Here is a 12,957-nt window from a genome sequence, read left to right as displayed (position 1 = left end):
TGGGAAATAATAATCAAGACACAGTCCACTGAAACAATGTGCTTTGCATGCACTTAAGCAGCATTTCAGCCATCGATTAGAATGTGAGGCCTACGAACAAAGGACGAGGGGAAAAAAAAACAATTATCGCATTTAGCAGGCACAATTTGTATTGATTACATTTCACGAACGCTCCTAATGTTACGATAAAAGTCTTTAACTGGAGGCCTAGCCCTCTACGCCTTGTTCTAAGAAATACTTCTGCAGCTGCTGGATGGAACATAGTCAGCATCACAACACAATCCAAAACAGTTATGAATTTTTCTAGATAAGATTTAAGATATCTTTTTATTTGTCACGCAATGGGGAAATTACAATCAGAATCCAGAAAGGAAAACACTGGGTAGGGAGAGGGAAAAAAAAAACACGCTCGAACTATCCTCTTCCGAGGATAATTTAAGTCCAGGATAAAAAAGACCCTAGCACATAAATAAGCATATGACAGTTACAACATGTCACAAGACATAACATGTAATAAGGGGGGAGGATGAACGGGAGGGGGGGGGGGGGGGGGGGGGTCAACCGCGACGCGGCCGAAATGACCAGCTGCACGGTCACTGTTGCGCTCCGCATATCGAACCACGTCACGGGGGGGGAAAAAGAATCGGAGCGATGAAGATGGTGATAACAAGGATGTGTATGCGAGTGTGGTTGTCCAGTTGTGTATGTGTATGCGTGTACAGGTCATAGCTGCTTCGTCGAGGTCTGCTCATCATGAAGACAGTCCCAACTTATCAGTCCATGGCCGAGAAGGAGGGTGGTGGTGGTGGGGGGCCTAGACTCCATGCGTACTTCCATCCAGGGGAAAGGCCAGATAGCGTTGTTGTTTTGGAGGGACGGCCACCAACAATTCCAGACAGCCTTGAGTCCTTGGTCTGTATCTCCTCACTGGCGCCGATCAGTCGGATCCGAAAATTCTTTCCAACTTCTCCATGGTGTTGTCGATCGCGCGGTGTCGCTCCAAAACCGCAATAATATTGCGGTTGAGCTGTTGGACATTCGCGCCAAGCCATCCAGAGTGACAGGCAGCTTCTTCACTTCCAATAGAGCCGCTCCCGTCGGTTGAATTTTGCGATAGAACAGAAAGCTGCCAACACCAAACAGCAGCATACCTGTTATCAAAAGACCAATAATGTAGATGTCTTCCACATCCTCCACAGACAGTACTGCCAGGCACACCGGTCTCCACTTTCTCCATTGATCCAGGGCGTATCCGGCAGCAAGTGTCCCCGGAGGGCAAGCAGTCTCCCCACTGCCCGCTCTTTTCGTCGAAATTTTTTTGTCGATTACATCGAGAGACCAGCCGACTAATTCCATAGTTGGTTCTTTGGATGAAAAAATACGGTAGGAGGCTAGGAAAAAAGTTAGACAAAGACAGCACAAGGACTAAGTGGCGAGCACGGAAAGGGTGGGGTGAGGGCAGGAGGAGCAGTGCAAAAAGCCTCTGCCTTCGTTGAGAGCCAAGCAGGAAAGAGTTTAGCACATACAGAGTTCGAAAGAGAAGGGGTGTGGGGGGGGGGGGCAATGGCAAAAAACACAAAGAAAATAGACGACAACCTAGAGGAAGACAGAGGTTGAGCAGGAATGTCAGGTTTTGTTGACACAAAGGATAAACTTGCTGTAACTTTGTTAAGAAAGAAATCTTCTGTTCTGCTCCATATCAGATAACTGCATCATATGTCGATATGCCAAATGATACGTTGGCTTCATTCTATTGTGAATATTAATGAAGATGATTACATAAAAATGTTGTGCGCTGTTTAAAGATTATGATGCTTCCAAGGCTGAACCGCCACTTAACGCTAAAAATTGTTTGTTGATTGTTCCCGGGATCTGTTGTCGGAACAACATGTCCGATGTTGTTCCGAGTGCTCTGAACACCACAGGTACGACTGTCACCTTTACCTTCCAGGCTTTCTCCAGCTCCTCTCTGAGCCTTTGGTATTTCTCGCGTTTCTCGTGTTCCTTCTTTCTGATGTTTCACTTGGGACAGCTACACCCACTACAACGGCTTTCCTCTGCCCTTTATCTATGATCATGATATCTGGTTGGTTCGCCATTACCATCTTGTCAGTCTGGATCTGGAAGTCCTACAGGATCTTCGCTCTGTCATTCTCCACCACCTTCGGAGGCGTTTCCCATTTTGACCTTGGGGTTTCCAGTCCATACTCCGCACAGGTGTTTCGGTAGACTATGCCAGCCACCTGGTTATGGCGTTCCATGTAGGCTTTCCCTGCCAGCATCTTACACCCTGCAGTTATGTGTTGGATCGTCTCAGGTGCCTCTTTGCACAACCCACACGTTGGGTCTTGTCTGGTGTGGTATATCTGGGCCTCAATGGCTCTGGTGCTCAGGGCCTGCTCCTGAGCAGCCAGGATGAGCCAGGATGAGCAGCCTCTGTGCTGTCCTTCAGGCCAGACCTCTCTAGCCACTGATAGGACTTCTTGAGATCGGCCACTTCAGTTATGGTCCGGTGGTACATCCCGTGTAGGGGCTTGTCCTCCCATGATGGTCCCTCTTCCAGCGCCTCATCTTCTGTTCCCCATTGTCTGAGACATTCTCTGAGTACGTCATCCGTTGGAGCCTTCTCCTTGATGTGTTCATGGAGCTTGGATGTTTCATCCTGGACAGTGGCTCTCACACTCATTAGTCCCCTCCTTCCTTTCGGCTTGCGTACAGTCTCAGGGTGCTGGATTTGGGATGGAACCCTCCGGGCATGGTTAGGAGTTTGCAGGTCTTAACGTCCATGGTATGAATCTCTTCCTTTGGCCACCTTATTATTCCCGAAGGGTATCTGATCACTGGCAGGGCATCGCTGTTCATTGCCCTGGTGTTATTCTTGCGATTGAGCTGGCTCCTTAGGACTTTACCTCACTCGCTGGAGGTATTTGGTCGTAGCCGCTTTCCTTGTTGCCAGTTCGAGGTTGCCATTGGCTTGTGGTATAACGAGGTACTTGTAGCTGTCCTCAATGTCTGCTATTGTTCCTTCAGGGAGTGAGACCTCTTCAGTGTGGACTACCTTTCCTCTCTTACTCACCATCCGACTACATTTCTCAAGCCCGAATGACATCCCGATGTCGCTGCTGTAGATCCTGGTTGTATGGATCAGTGAGTCTATGTCCCTTTCGCTCTTAGCATACAGCTTTATGTCATCCTTGTAGAGGAGATGACTGATCGTAGCTCCATTTCTGAGGCGGTATCCAAAGCCCGTCTTGGTGATTACTTGGCTTAGGGGGTTCGGTCCTGTGCAGAACAGCAGTGGGGAGAGTGCATCACCTTGGTATATGCCATATTTGATGGACACTTGGGTAAGTGGCTTTCCATTGGCTTCAAGTGTGGTTTTCCACATCCTCATCAAGTTCGCAACGAAGGCTCTTAGGGTGCTGTTCACCTTATACAACTCCAAGCATTCAGTGATCCATGTATGTGGCATCGAGTCATATGCTTTCTTGTAATCAATCCAGGCTGTGCACAGGTTTGTATGTCGGGACCTGCAGTCTTCTGCGACTGTTCTGTCAACCAGGAGCTGATGTTTGGCTCCTCTGGTATCTCTACCAATGCCCTTCTATGCTTCGCTCATGTATTGATCCATGTGTCCACTTATCTTAGCCGCAATGATGCCTGACATGAGCGTCCATGTTGTGGAGAGACAGGTTACTGGCCGATCGTTGGATGGGACTGCACCCTTTAAGGGATCCTTCGTGATCAGGATCGTTCGCCCTGCCGTTAGCCATCCTGGGTGAGTCCCATCCCTCAGCAGTTGGTTCATTTGTGCTGCTAGGCGCTCATGGAGTGCTGTGAGTTTCTTTAGCTAGTAGGTGTGGACCATGTCCGGGCCTGGTGCTGTCCAGTTCTTCATATCTTAGACTCTTTCCTGTATGTCTGCCACTGTTATGGTAACGGGGTTCTGTTCAGGGAGGTTGCTGTGCTCCTCTCTCAGGGTCACCAGCCATTGTGCACTGCTGTTATGTGCAACCTCCTTCTCCCATATGCCTTTCCAGTACCTTTCAGTTTCCAGTCTTGGTGGGTCAGCTCTGTTGTTAGGACCAGGCCACTGAGCGTACACTTTTGCAGGTTGTGTTGCAAACAGCCTGTTTATTCGTCTGGCCTCATTCTCTTTCGTGTACCTCCTTAGGTGGGTGGACAAGGCTTGGAGCCTTTGTTTGGCAGTTTCGAGTGCTTCAGGTATGGTCATCTGGATGTACCTCTCGGGTATCGGCCATTTCATCACACCTCTCTGGGCCTCCGTCAATTGACTCATATCTTTCCGAGCCGCCTTGATCTTAGCCTCCAACCGTTTTTTCCATGGTGGGTAACATAAGAGATATAGCCAAGAATCTCTTGGATCACTGATGCTGAAGCATATATCAGCTCAGTGTTTTCCGTGATCGTTACGGTATGGATCGCCCTTAGTGCTGCATTCACACTTTCCATGAGACTTTCAGGTGGTACTTCACATAGCCGTTGTAATCAGTTTCTAGGTTGCCCAGCTTTCATTCTCGCCATGATCTTAGCTTTTAGGTCAGTTGTTGCCTCACTCATCATCTGCATTCATTGGGGCTTGCCTCCCAATCTCTGGTATGACCTCCTCCTCTAATCTGGCAGCCTGGGGCCCTTCACCATGGAACCTGCGTTGTACCTCATCAATCTCAAGTTGTGACAGCAGTTGCCATTTTTGGATGTTGGAACACTGAGCTACTAGTTGTTTCGTGGTCAACCTTGACTGTGGGTTTCAAAGTAACCATTTAGGCCATATTCTCTGCATGTAACCCCTCTGACTAGGGTTGCTTGAGTACAGTGCAACCCCGCTATGCGACCACCTCATTTAAATGACCACCTTAAAAATACGACCGGTTTTGTACAGTCCCAAATAGAACGCCTATGTATTGTATTGTATTGAAACCCTAGAAATGAGACCACCCCGGAACTCAGAATTGCGACCGCGATATCCGGTCCCGAGGAAGCTATCGCCTCATAATTACGAGCAGGAGTGAAAATGGCAGCAAGCAAGAAGAGAGTTGATTTGACCCTACAACAGAAAATAGAAGTTATTCGAGCCAGTGAGCAGCCAGGATCGAGCCAGCGAACATTAGCTGAGCGGTTTGGAGTTGGAAAAACTCAAATCCAAACCATTTTGAAAAAGAAACAGGAGCTCCTCGACGCATACCAAGCGAACGCTAGCTCTTCGAGAAAGCGCCTGTGCTACCGAAGCGACTACGACGACGTGGACGAGCTAACTTGGCGATGGTTTCAAAAAGCGCGCAGCCAGAATATCCCTATCAGCGGACAGATGATCCAGGAACAGGCACGAGAATACGCAAAGGAGCTTGAAAAGGACGAAGCCTTTAAAGCGTCCAACGGTTGGCTGGATCGTTTCAAACGAAGGCACAACATTGGAGGCGCTAAGCTAACAGGAGAGCGAGCCAGCGTAGATCCTGAGACAGTCCATGCTTGGAAACAGCGGCTACCTCAACTCACAAGAGGGTATGATCCCTGTGACATCTATAATATGGATGAAACAGGCCTTTTCTATCGAGCTCTACCTGATAAATCACTTGTTATCAAGGGTAGTGATTGTGCTGGTGGAAAGAAAGCTAAAGCAGAACCGTTGATCAAAAGCTACACGGAAGCAATGAAATGGGCCGGGGAATTGAAGCAGTTTGCTATTGCCAACAGTCTAGACTCCATCCTTTGCAACATTATGTCTGTAGAGTCTGGACTGCAAGAGGCTGCTTTGAAACACAATAGCAACAAACGACAATCTACTTTGGATAGTTACTTCCTCTAAGAACCATAGTTTGTAGCTGTAGTTTTTTTTCTCTTGCCTTATACATACAGTACTGTACATAGACTATTCAAATGCTTAAATTTCTTTTGTGTACAATAAAGTTGCATGTACATTCCATCATTTATTACTCATTGTGTGTACATGACGCTACAGTATATTGTTGCATGTGAGCCACATTACTTCTGCATTATCATTACTGCATGCCACTTCAGAAATCAGACCACCCCGAAAATAAGACCACCTTGAGCAGTAACATAGGTGGTCTTATTTCTGAGGTTGCACTGTAGTAGCATTCCAACAGAGCCAATGCTACTACTACTTATCGCATCTCGCTCATCTCCACTTTGTTCCAGTAGCCCATTTTTCATCAAGGTGCTCTGGTTCCCCAGCACCCGACGCAGACCTTGTTTGGCTGGGCGACGTCTGAACCGGCATGTCATTCGTTTTATTGTCTCTCATCATTGTATGAGGTAGGCATTAGCGTGAAGGATCTTGGCCAAGGACCCACACTGGATGGTGTTCTGTGCTCATTTTTTTGCCCCAAGTGGGATTCGAACCACCGCATGCCTTACCAACTGAGCTATCCAGTCGCATATATAGATATTAGAGCTGTCAAACGATTACAATATTTAATCTAATTAAAAATGCAACTTTCATAATTAACTCAAATGAACTAAAAAATTAATCGTGATTATTCACACATTTTTATCGTTTATGAATTTCCTTTTACATTTTTTGTCCTATTTTGTCCCCATTTTAATGCTCTCATCAACATGGAATCATGAATCAGTTTTCTATGTGCCGAATGCAAATATTTACTGAAATCTTCGATTTTCAACTTTACGTGAACAATTTTTCACTTGGTGCAGTTATTCACACATAATCTCTCAAACAATATTACTGTCCGTCAATAACGGTGAAAAAAAATTTTGTCACACAACAGCTGCTCTAACAGCTTTTTTATGAAATCAAAACAGAGCAATATAACATTATAAAGTGCACATCTAAGGTACACTAGTACTCAGCCTATAGTGGATTTAAACCATGGTTGCATACTTCGTTTTTCTCAAGTTTGCTTTCAACACAGCAGTCTGTTTCTGTACGTTTGTTGAAGAATAACGAGACACCGGACACCAGTGTTCATTATGTGCCGCTGTATTCAAAACTGACGGCCGTACAAACAAGCACACGCACTTCCCCCGTGCTGCAGGGGCAAACCAATCTGGAAGGGGGGGGGGGGGGGGGGGGGGTTCACTCCCCCTAACACAGTCAGGCTATGTTGATTGTGTTGGTCCTTCTTGCACGGAAGTCTCTACGGTTTTGTGTAGACCTCATTTCGAATGACTACACTTGGTTCGATGACAACACTGGAGACGTTTCACTTTCGCTAGGTCGCTACCATCGTAGCGCACTGTCGCTGTCAGACGAACACAGTGAAGCTCCACCCGCTCTATATGGACACAGACCACTGTAACCTTCCACACAAAATAGTTCCAAACAAGTAACAATCGCGTCAGTGGCATACATCGTATACCACTATGATACAGAGAGAGAGAGAAGAACAGATAACTTTGGTCTTGTCAGTGGAGCAATATGGCAACTTTTTAAAAGTAAACTTTCCATTCATAAACTTTAAGTATCCGTTTTCGTTGTCTCGCGCTGCCGTCAAAACAGACATGGGCGTGGACTTCTGCAGCGCGCTTGTTGTTTTGTTTCTGGTGTATTTATAGAGCAACGTAACATCCGCTTGTGATGTGTGCCGCGTTAATCTCGCGAGAAAATTTTTTATCCCGTTAAAATTCATTTAAATTAATGCCAATAAAAACGCGCTAAACTGACAGCTCTAATATATATTATATATATATATATATACATACATACACACACACACACACACATATACACACATATACACACACACAGACACACACACACGCACACACACACTCACATACTTTTACCACATTTGTCAGGGCATCAGCAGAACTGCAAACACTACCTGGTCAGTTTTAAGGGAAGATGGTAGTGGCCCACCCCTCTGCATGATCATAACACAAGCAAGACTGACTCTCTTGATGCTTCTAATTTTGTATGTTTATCTTTCAGATGGATTATGCAAAAATGTTTATTAATTTTTGGGCGGTGCAATTCATGGCAAATTCAGAAGTTGTTTACAATACAATACAATACAATACAATACATGCTGATTTATATAGCGCTTTCACAACAGCGGCAGCTGTAACAAAGCGCTTTACAAAACAGTTAACATAAGGTAAAATAATAAACACAACACATAACATTTAGTGCTGTATCCAGAGAAAGAAAAGACAACAACAGAATCAGAGTGCCGACAAACTTGCTTAAGTACACTTTTTGTAAAAATTGTGTAATAATATGCCAGCGGTTAAGCCCTTGCAATTTTTTGCACTTCATGTTGGCATTACTGTTTTCGTGTCCTCCTCATCCAATGTCTGTCTATTGTAATGCAACGGGTTTACACAAGTCACGTCTTGTTGGACCCTATATGGATATACCCGTGCATTGAAAATGTTGCCATAAAAGTCAAATACATTGTAGGGAATATCGATGGTGAAGCCACACACTTCCCAGCATGCTTGTAAATACTTAGATGCTCTTTATTAGTTCCTATGTGATGTCTTTGAGATGGAAGAACAAAGGAATAGAGATTCAGATGAAAATGTATGTGTGCCATTGGCTGAAGCAGACAGTCAGTGTGTTGGATGTCTCGGTGTTAGCTGTGGCTGATAGCAGCTCCTGAATGAATTTGCATTCTATTTCAACTTGTGGGAATGAAGCAACTGAAGAGCAATGGCAACTGTGTCATACGTTTTCATCTGAATCTCTGTTCCTTTGTACCTCTACTTACGAACGTCTCTTCATACGAAATTTTCAAGTTATGAAACGCCTCAACAGTAGAATATTGCCTCTTGTTGTGAAAGAAATTTCAAGATACAAAAGGTAAAAATACAGGTTGGGCTGCTACTCACAGCTCCGAATTTCCTGAACGCAACATACTTGCAGCTGCTCTGTCATTGGCTATTACCTAGCACCATATTGGCATTGTATTGACTGAGAGGGACCTCTATCGTATGCCGCGTGCTCGTCATTCGCCCCTCGGGCCAATAAGCGCTTCGATAGTTTAACGTAAATGTGAATCACTCAGGGAAAGTCGTCACCAGTCGGGCAGTTGCTCACGACACTGATGTTTTGTCTTGGACAATTTTGAAGGATTGTTAAAAGCAAACGTCCATGGATCAGTTCTTTACAAAATGCCCGGCAAAAAACACTTCTGAGATAGAACATGAACTAAAGAGGGAAAAAAACAAGGATGCAGTTAAAAGTTAAATAAACGTTTTTATTCTTTACTCTATTCTTTGTTGGTTTTTTTTGCATTATGCACAACTCTCATTTATTGTGCAATAATCTAATAGTAACATGCATTTGTTACATATTTGATGCATTTTTATGTTTTACAAAACATATGTCTGAATTTTGGCTTTGGAACGGATTAGCGCATTTACATGGAAAACGCTTCTCTACTTACAAAATGTTCTTATTAAGAAATGTTTTCACGAACCAATTAATTTCATAAGTAGATTAGGGGTGTTGCAATATCAATACAGGGGTGTATTTTTCAGCTCTAATGCGTTTTCCCAAGCTAAATTACTATCACCCAAGCCACCCATGTAAAATTAATGAATCCTTCTTTCAAATGGTTACATTCAAAATATATTTTTTAAATGGTTGTTTACAATACTTTTATTCCGAAAGAAACTACCGGAAACACATGCACAACAAGTAACCAGACAGTGTGTCGATAACAAGCAGGGCAGGGAAAGTTGCAAACGTTAGCGCGATATCGATATCATCAAGGGTGTGTTGTCGCAGACAGCAAAATACATTCTATATAGAAGCTGAACCAACGCCCGCCGCAGTCATCTTTGCGTGTTCCATTTATAAACACGTATGAAAGACAAAGCGGCATGGGCGTGTGACTCGACTCACCTCCTGCTCGGTGTCCCCCTGCTCCGACACTCCAATTTCACACGGGAGTTCGGCCAGATCTGTGACCCGAATGAGCCCATCGTGAAGAAAAATGGTTTCCTCTTTCACCGAAAGCCACTGGGATGAGTCCACAGCCCCGGAGCCCATCGCTCTCTCCTCCGACAATTATGCCAAAAGGGTCGAACATTAAAAATTCAGTGCCAGAATGACAGAAAACGCCCTGGCTCCGGCTGCTGTACAATAACAATATACTGTTGGCAAGCCCGTCCGGTTTGACGACGGTGTTTTGACAGAACGCGCCGTGCTAGGCTGCAAGCTAGCGGACCGCTGCCACACGGCGAAAAGATAGCGAAGACCGGTCCTGTTCATATCCCATGTCTGCGCCTTTTCCGTCCGTGACTGTCGCTGCTGCTGCTAGCTGTCTGCTTCAGCTAGCTGCAAGCGGAGCTAGCTACCCGTGCGGCGTCGACTCGAGTCGTTAGCGTTACCCAGCAGAGTGGGCGTGACACTCGCACAAAATTCGTTCGAGCGCCACGCCTTTACAGCGACAGTCGGATAGGGACAAATATTGCATTTGTCATCGATATTTTTTGAAAGAAAAATGACAGCTCCGTGTATGGCTCAGCCACTGAGTGGCTGAAGACGATAATGTATGACAATCCAAGCTGTCAGTGCGACGCCATGTTTCCAAGGCCAACAAGCTCCTCCCAACATGCACTGCGGGCCATAAGGTTAAGTTTGGAAGTCCACCAACACGATGCAGCAATTTAAGTGAAATTATCACTTATATGGTTGACGTTCATCGTAATATTTGTTCGCCATCAGATTTTTGCACGACTTGAATCCAAATAAAGGCTGGAATCGAAGAACAGTTTCTTCAAAGCTTTTAATAACAAAATATTACGGGCACCGGCGAATTACAAACAATGCCTGCGGGTAACGAACGCGAAGCAGGAAGAGATCCACACCACTTTTATACTATCAGAAGGGTGGTACCTAGGGACAAGGTGTGATATCATAACTTTTGTTTCTCCTAAACCGATTCTCAGCTTGGCGCATTCCAAAGTTTGTGCGTCTTTAGTAGGGAGTACTGTATTCCAATTTGAGGTGATGATTGTTACAAGGACGCCAAGCTACACTGCGGGCATGGGAAAGTTATACAGCATGACTGAATATGAGCAGAATACAGACATCACCTTCTACCTGGCAGCTCCATATTCAGCATCTTTCTGCCAATATACCCACTGTCCCTACACTGAACATGTCCAAACCATGTCAGTCTCACCTCTCTTCGACTCAAAATTTCTCAATCTGCGCTGTCACTCTGATGAGCTCCTCTTTTATCCAGAAAATGTCATCATCTACCACTGTGCTGAGTCTGTCTTCTGGTTATTGGGACCACCTTCAATATTATTTAGTTTAGATTTGTTATCTCAATTTATTTATAGTTCATTTTCTCTCCTAATTTCTCAGGGTTCTCCTTTTTGCACTGGTTCCAGCATGTGCATGTAGATGTTAGATTTTTTTTGTTTGTTTTTTTTTTTTCGAATAAAATTTGAGCCGATGTAAGTGCTGCCAATTAAGTCTAATCTGCACCAGGTCTTCGAAATTAGGAGAGCTGGCCAATGGAACTTACCTGTATAAAAATATGAATGTTTCTTTAACCAATCAGGTATAAAATTCACCTCAAGGGGGTTTGTTGTATGCCTCAAAATAACATCTGAATTCTTCTGTCTTATGATAGGTTGGTTAAAGTAAATCAAGTTTTGCACAATATCCTACCATACATTTAATAATCAACATCTTTGGTGATTATGCTGTCTTCCATTCATCCATCCATCCGTACAGCCACAAACCCACCATGAGATATCTAGCAAGCTAGCTAGCTACCTAATTATCTCGCTATCTAAACCCAGTACTTATAATGCCTGACTTGCTGTAGTTCTGAAAATATTCATTGTACTATACTTGCATTACTTTTCAAGGGCGTACACTCAATTTAAATGAGTCTTAACAGTCCAACATGCTAGATTTAAATTTTCTGAATGCAACAGAAAAGCATGTAATGTAAATCCTAGCAAATTCGTTGTTGTTATAGCAAGTTTAGTCTATAATTAGGTGTCTTTATGTCAGTTCTCTTTCCAGCCTTGGGCCTTCCACATAAAGCGAGCAGGAATCCTTTTCCTTGACGTTGCCTTAATGTTGCACTCCAGCAGTGTCTCCTTTATCTTTGTAAGAGCTTTAAGTAGGTCAAAGTCTTTGCAACAGAACAGCTAGAAAATAGAAATAATGTAACAAGCAAACAGAAGTCAACCTTATCTGCAAATTTAGGGAAGACTTGTTGCGAACAATGTCAGGCTAACATTAAGAGGCACATGAACAATTTTCTTCTGCCTTATTTTCTCTCTTTTGATAGAGTAAAATTATATTGAGATTCAGAATCCATCAGAGGGGAAAAGAAAACATCAGCTTGCTAGGAGCAATCAATCTAACCAAACAAGCTGTAAAATCGAAATACAGACAAGCAAGGCCCTTAATGCAAGGGTCATTCTAAATGGAGAAAGTGAAACAATACTATGTGACTTACTATGTAACAACTTTGACTCCGAGAATGAGAGAGAGAGAGAGAGAGAGAAGGGGGGGGGGGGGGCTGTTAAATTAATTGTGTTGCTGTTTTGCTCATGTAGCCTCAGTATGTGTGCCCCAAACAAAGAAATTTGGATTCTTACAAGGTGGTAGAAGTGAGTGATCAATGTTTGAGATACAGTATGTCAATATAAATGCTTGCTTATACAGGTACGAACTACACTTTATAACCAGATTATATAAAGAAAATGTCTGGCTATTGTCATCATTTGGTCATGTACCTGGCATCACCATTGCAAAATAGCCCAGCTGGGAATATGATTATATCCATTGGTGTATAGTAATGCAGAAATCTTCCAAGGTTACTTTCTACCATTTACTTTAGCTGCATTCAGGTACTGTACATCCCCAGTGTGCACTGTTGTGCAAACCACATTATGGCAGTTATTTTTTACTTTCCATCTCTAAAATATTTTAATTTTAACTGAGTTGAGTTATTATAGGTCATTAATGGTGAA

The 12,957-nt window shown here is 44.0% G+C and overlaps 1 protein-coding gene across 3 annotated transcripts in view; it reads right to left on the bottom strand.

Annotated features, from left to right (window-relative positions):
- Positions 1–10,566, bottom strand: part of LOC127602543 (probable E3 ubiquitin-protein ligase HECTD4) — a 42,231-nt gene extending 31,665 nt beyond the window's left edge. For all 3 annotated transcript variants that reach the window (XM_052068733.1, XM_052068734.1, XM_052068735.1), the window contains exon 1: positions 9,854–10,566. In XM_052068733.1, coding sequence (XP_051924693.1) covers positions 9,854–10,000 — 147 coding nt within the window. In that variant the 5' untranslated portion in view covers positions 10,001–10,566. The remainder of the gene's footprint in view (positions 1–9,853) is intronic.
- Between the last annotated feature and the right edge of the window lie 2,391 nt (positions 10,567–12,957).

Source organism: Hippocampus zosterae, chromosome 6 (genome assembly GCF_025434085.1).
Source record: "Hippocampus zosterae strain Florida chromosome 6, ASM2543408v3, whole genome shotgun sequence".
Taxonomy (NCBI): Eukaryota; Metazoa; Chordata; class Actinopteri; order Syngnathiformes; family Syngnathidae; genus Hippocampus; species Hippocampus zosterae.
The sequence above is the reverse complement of the archived record's forward strand: the minus strand, read 5'-3'. Positions and strand labels throughout refer to the sequence as shown.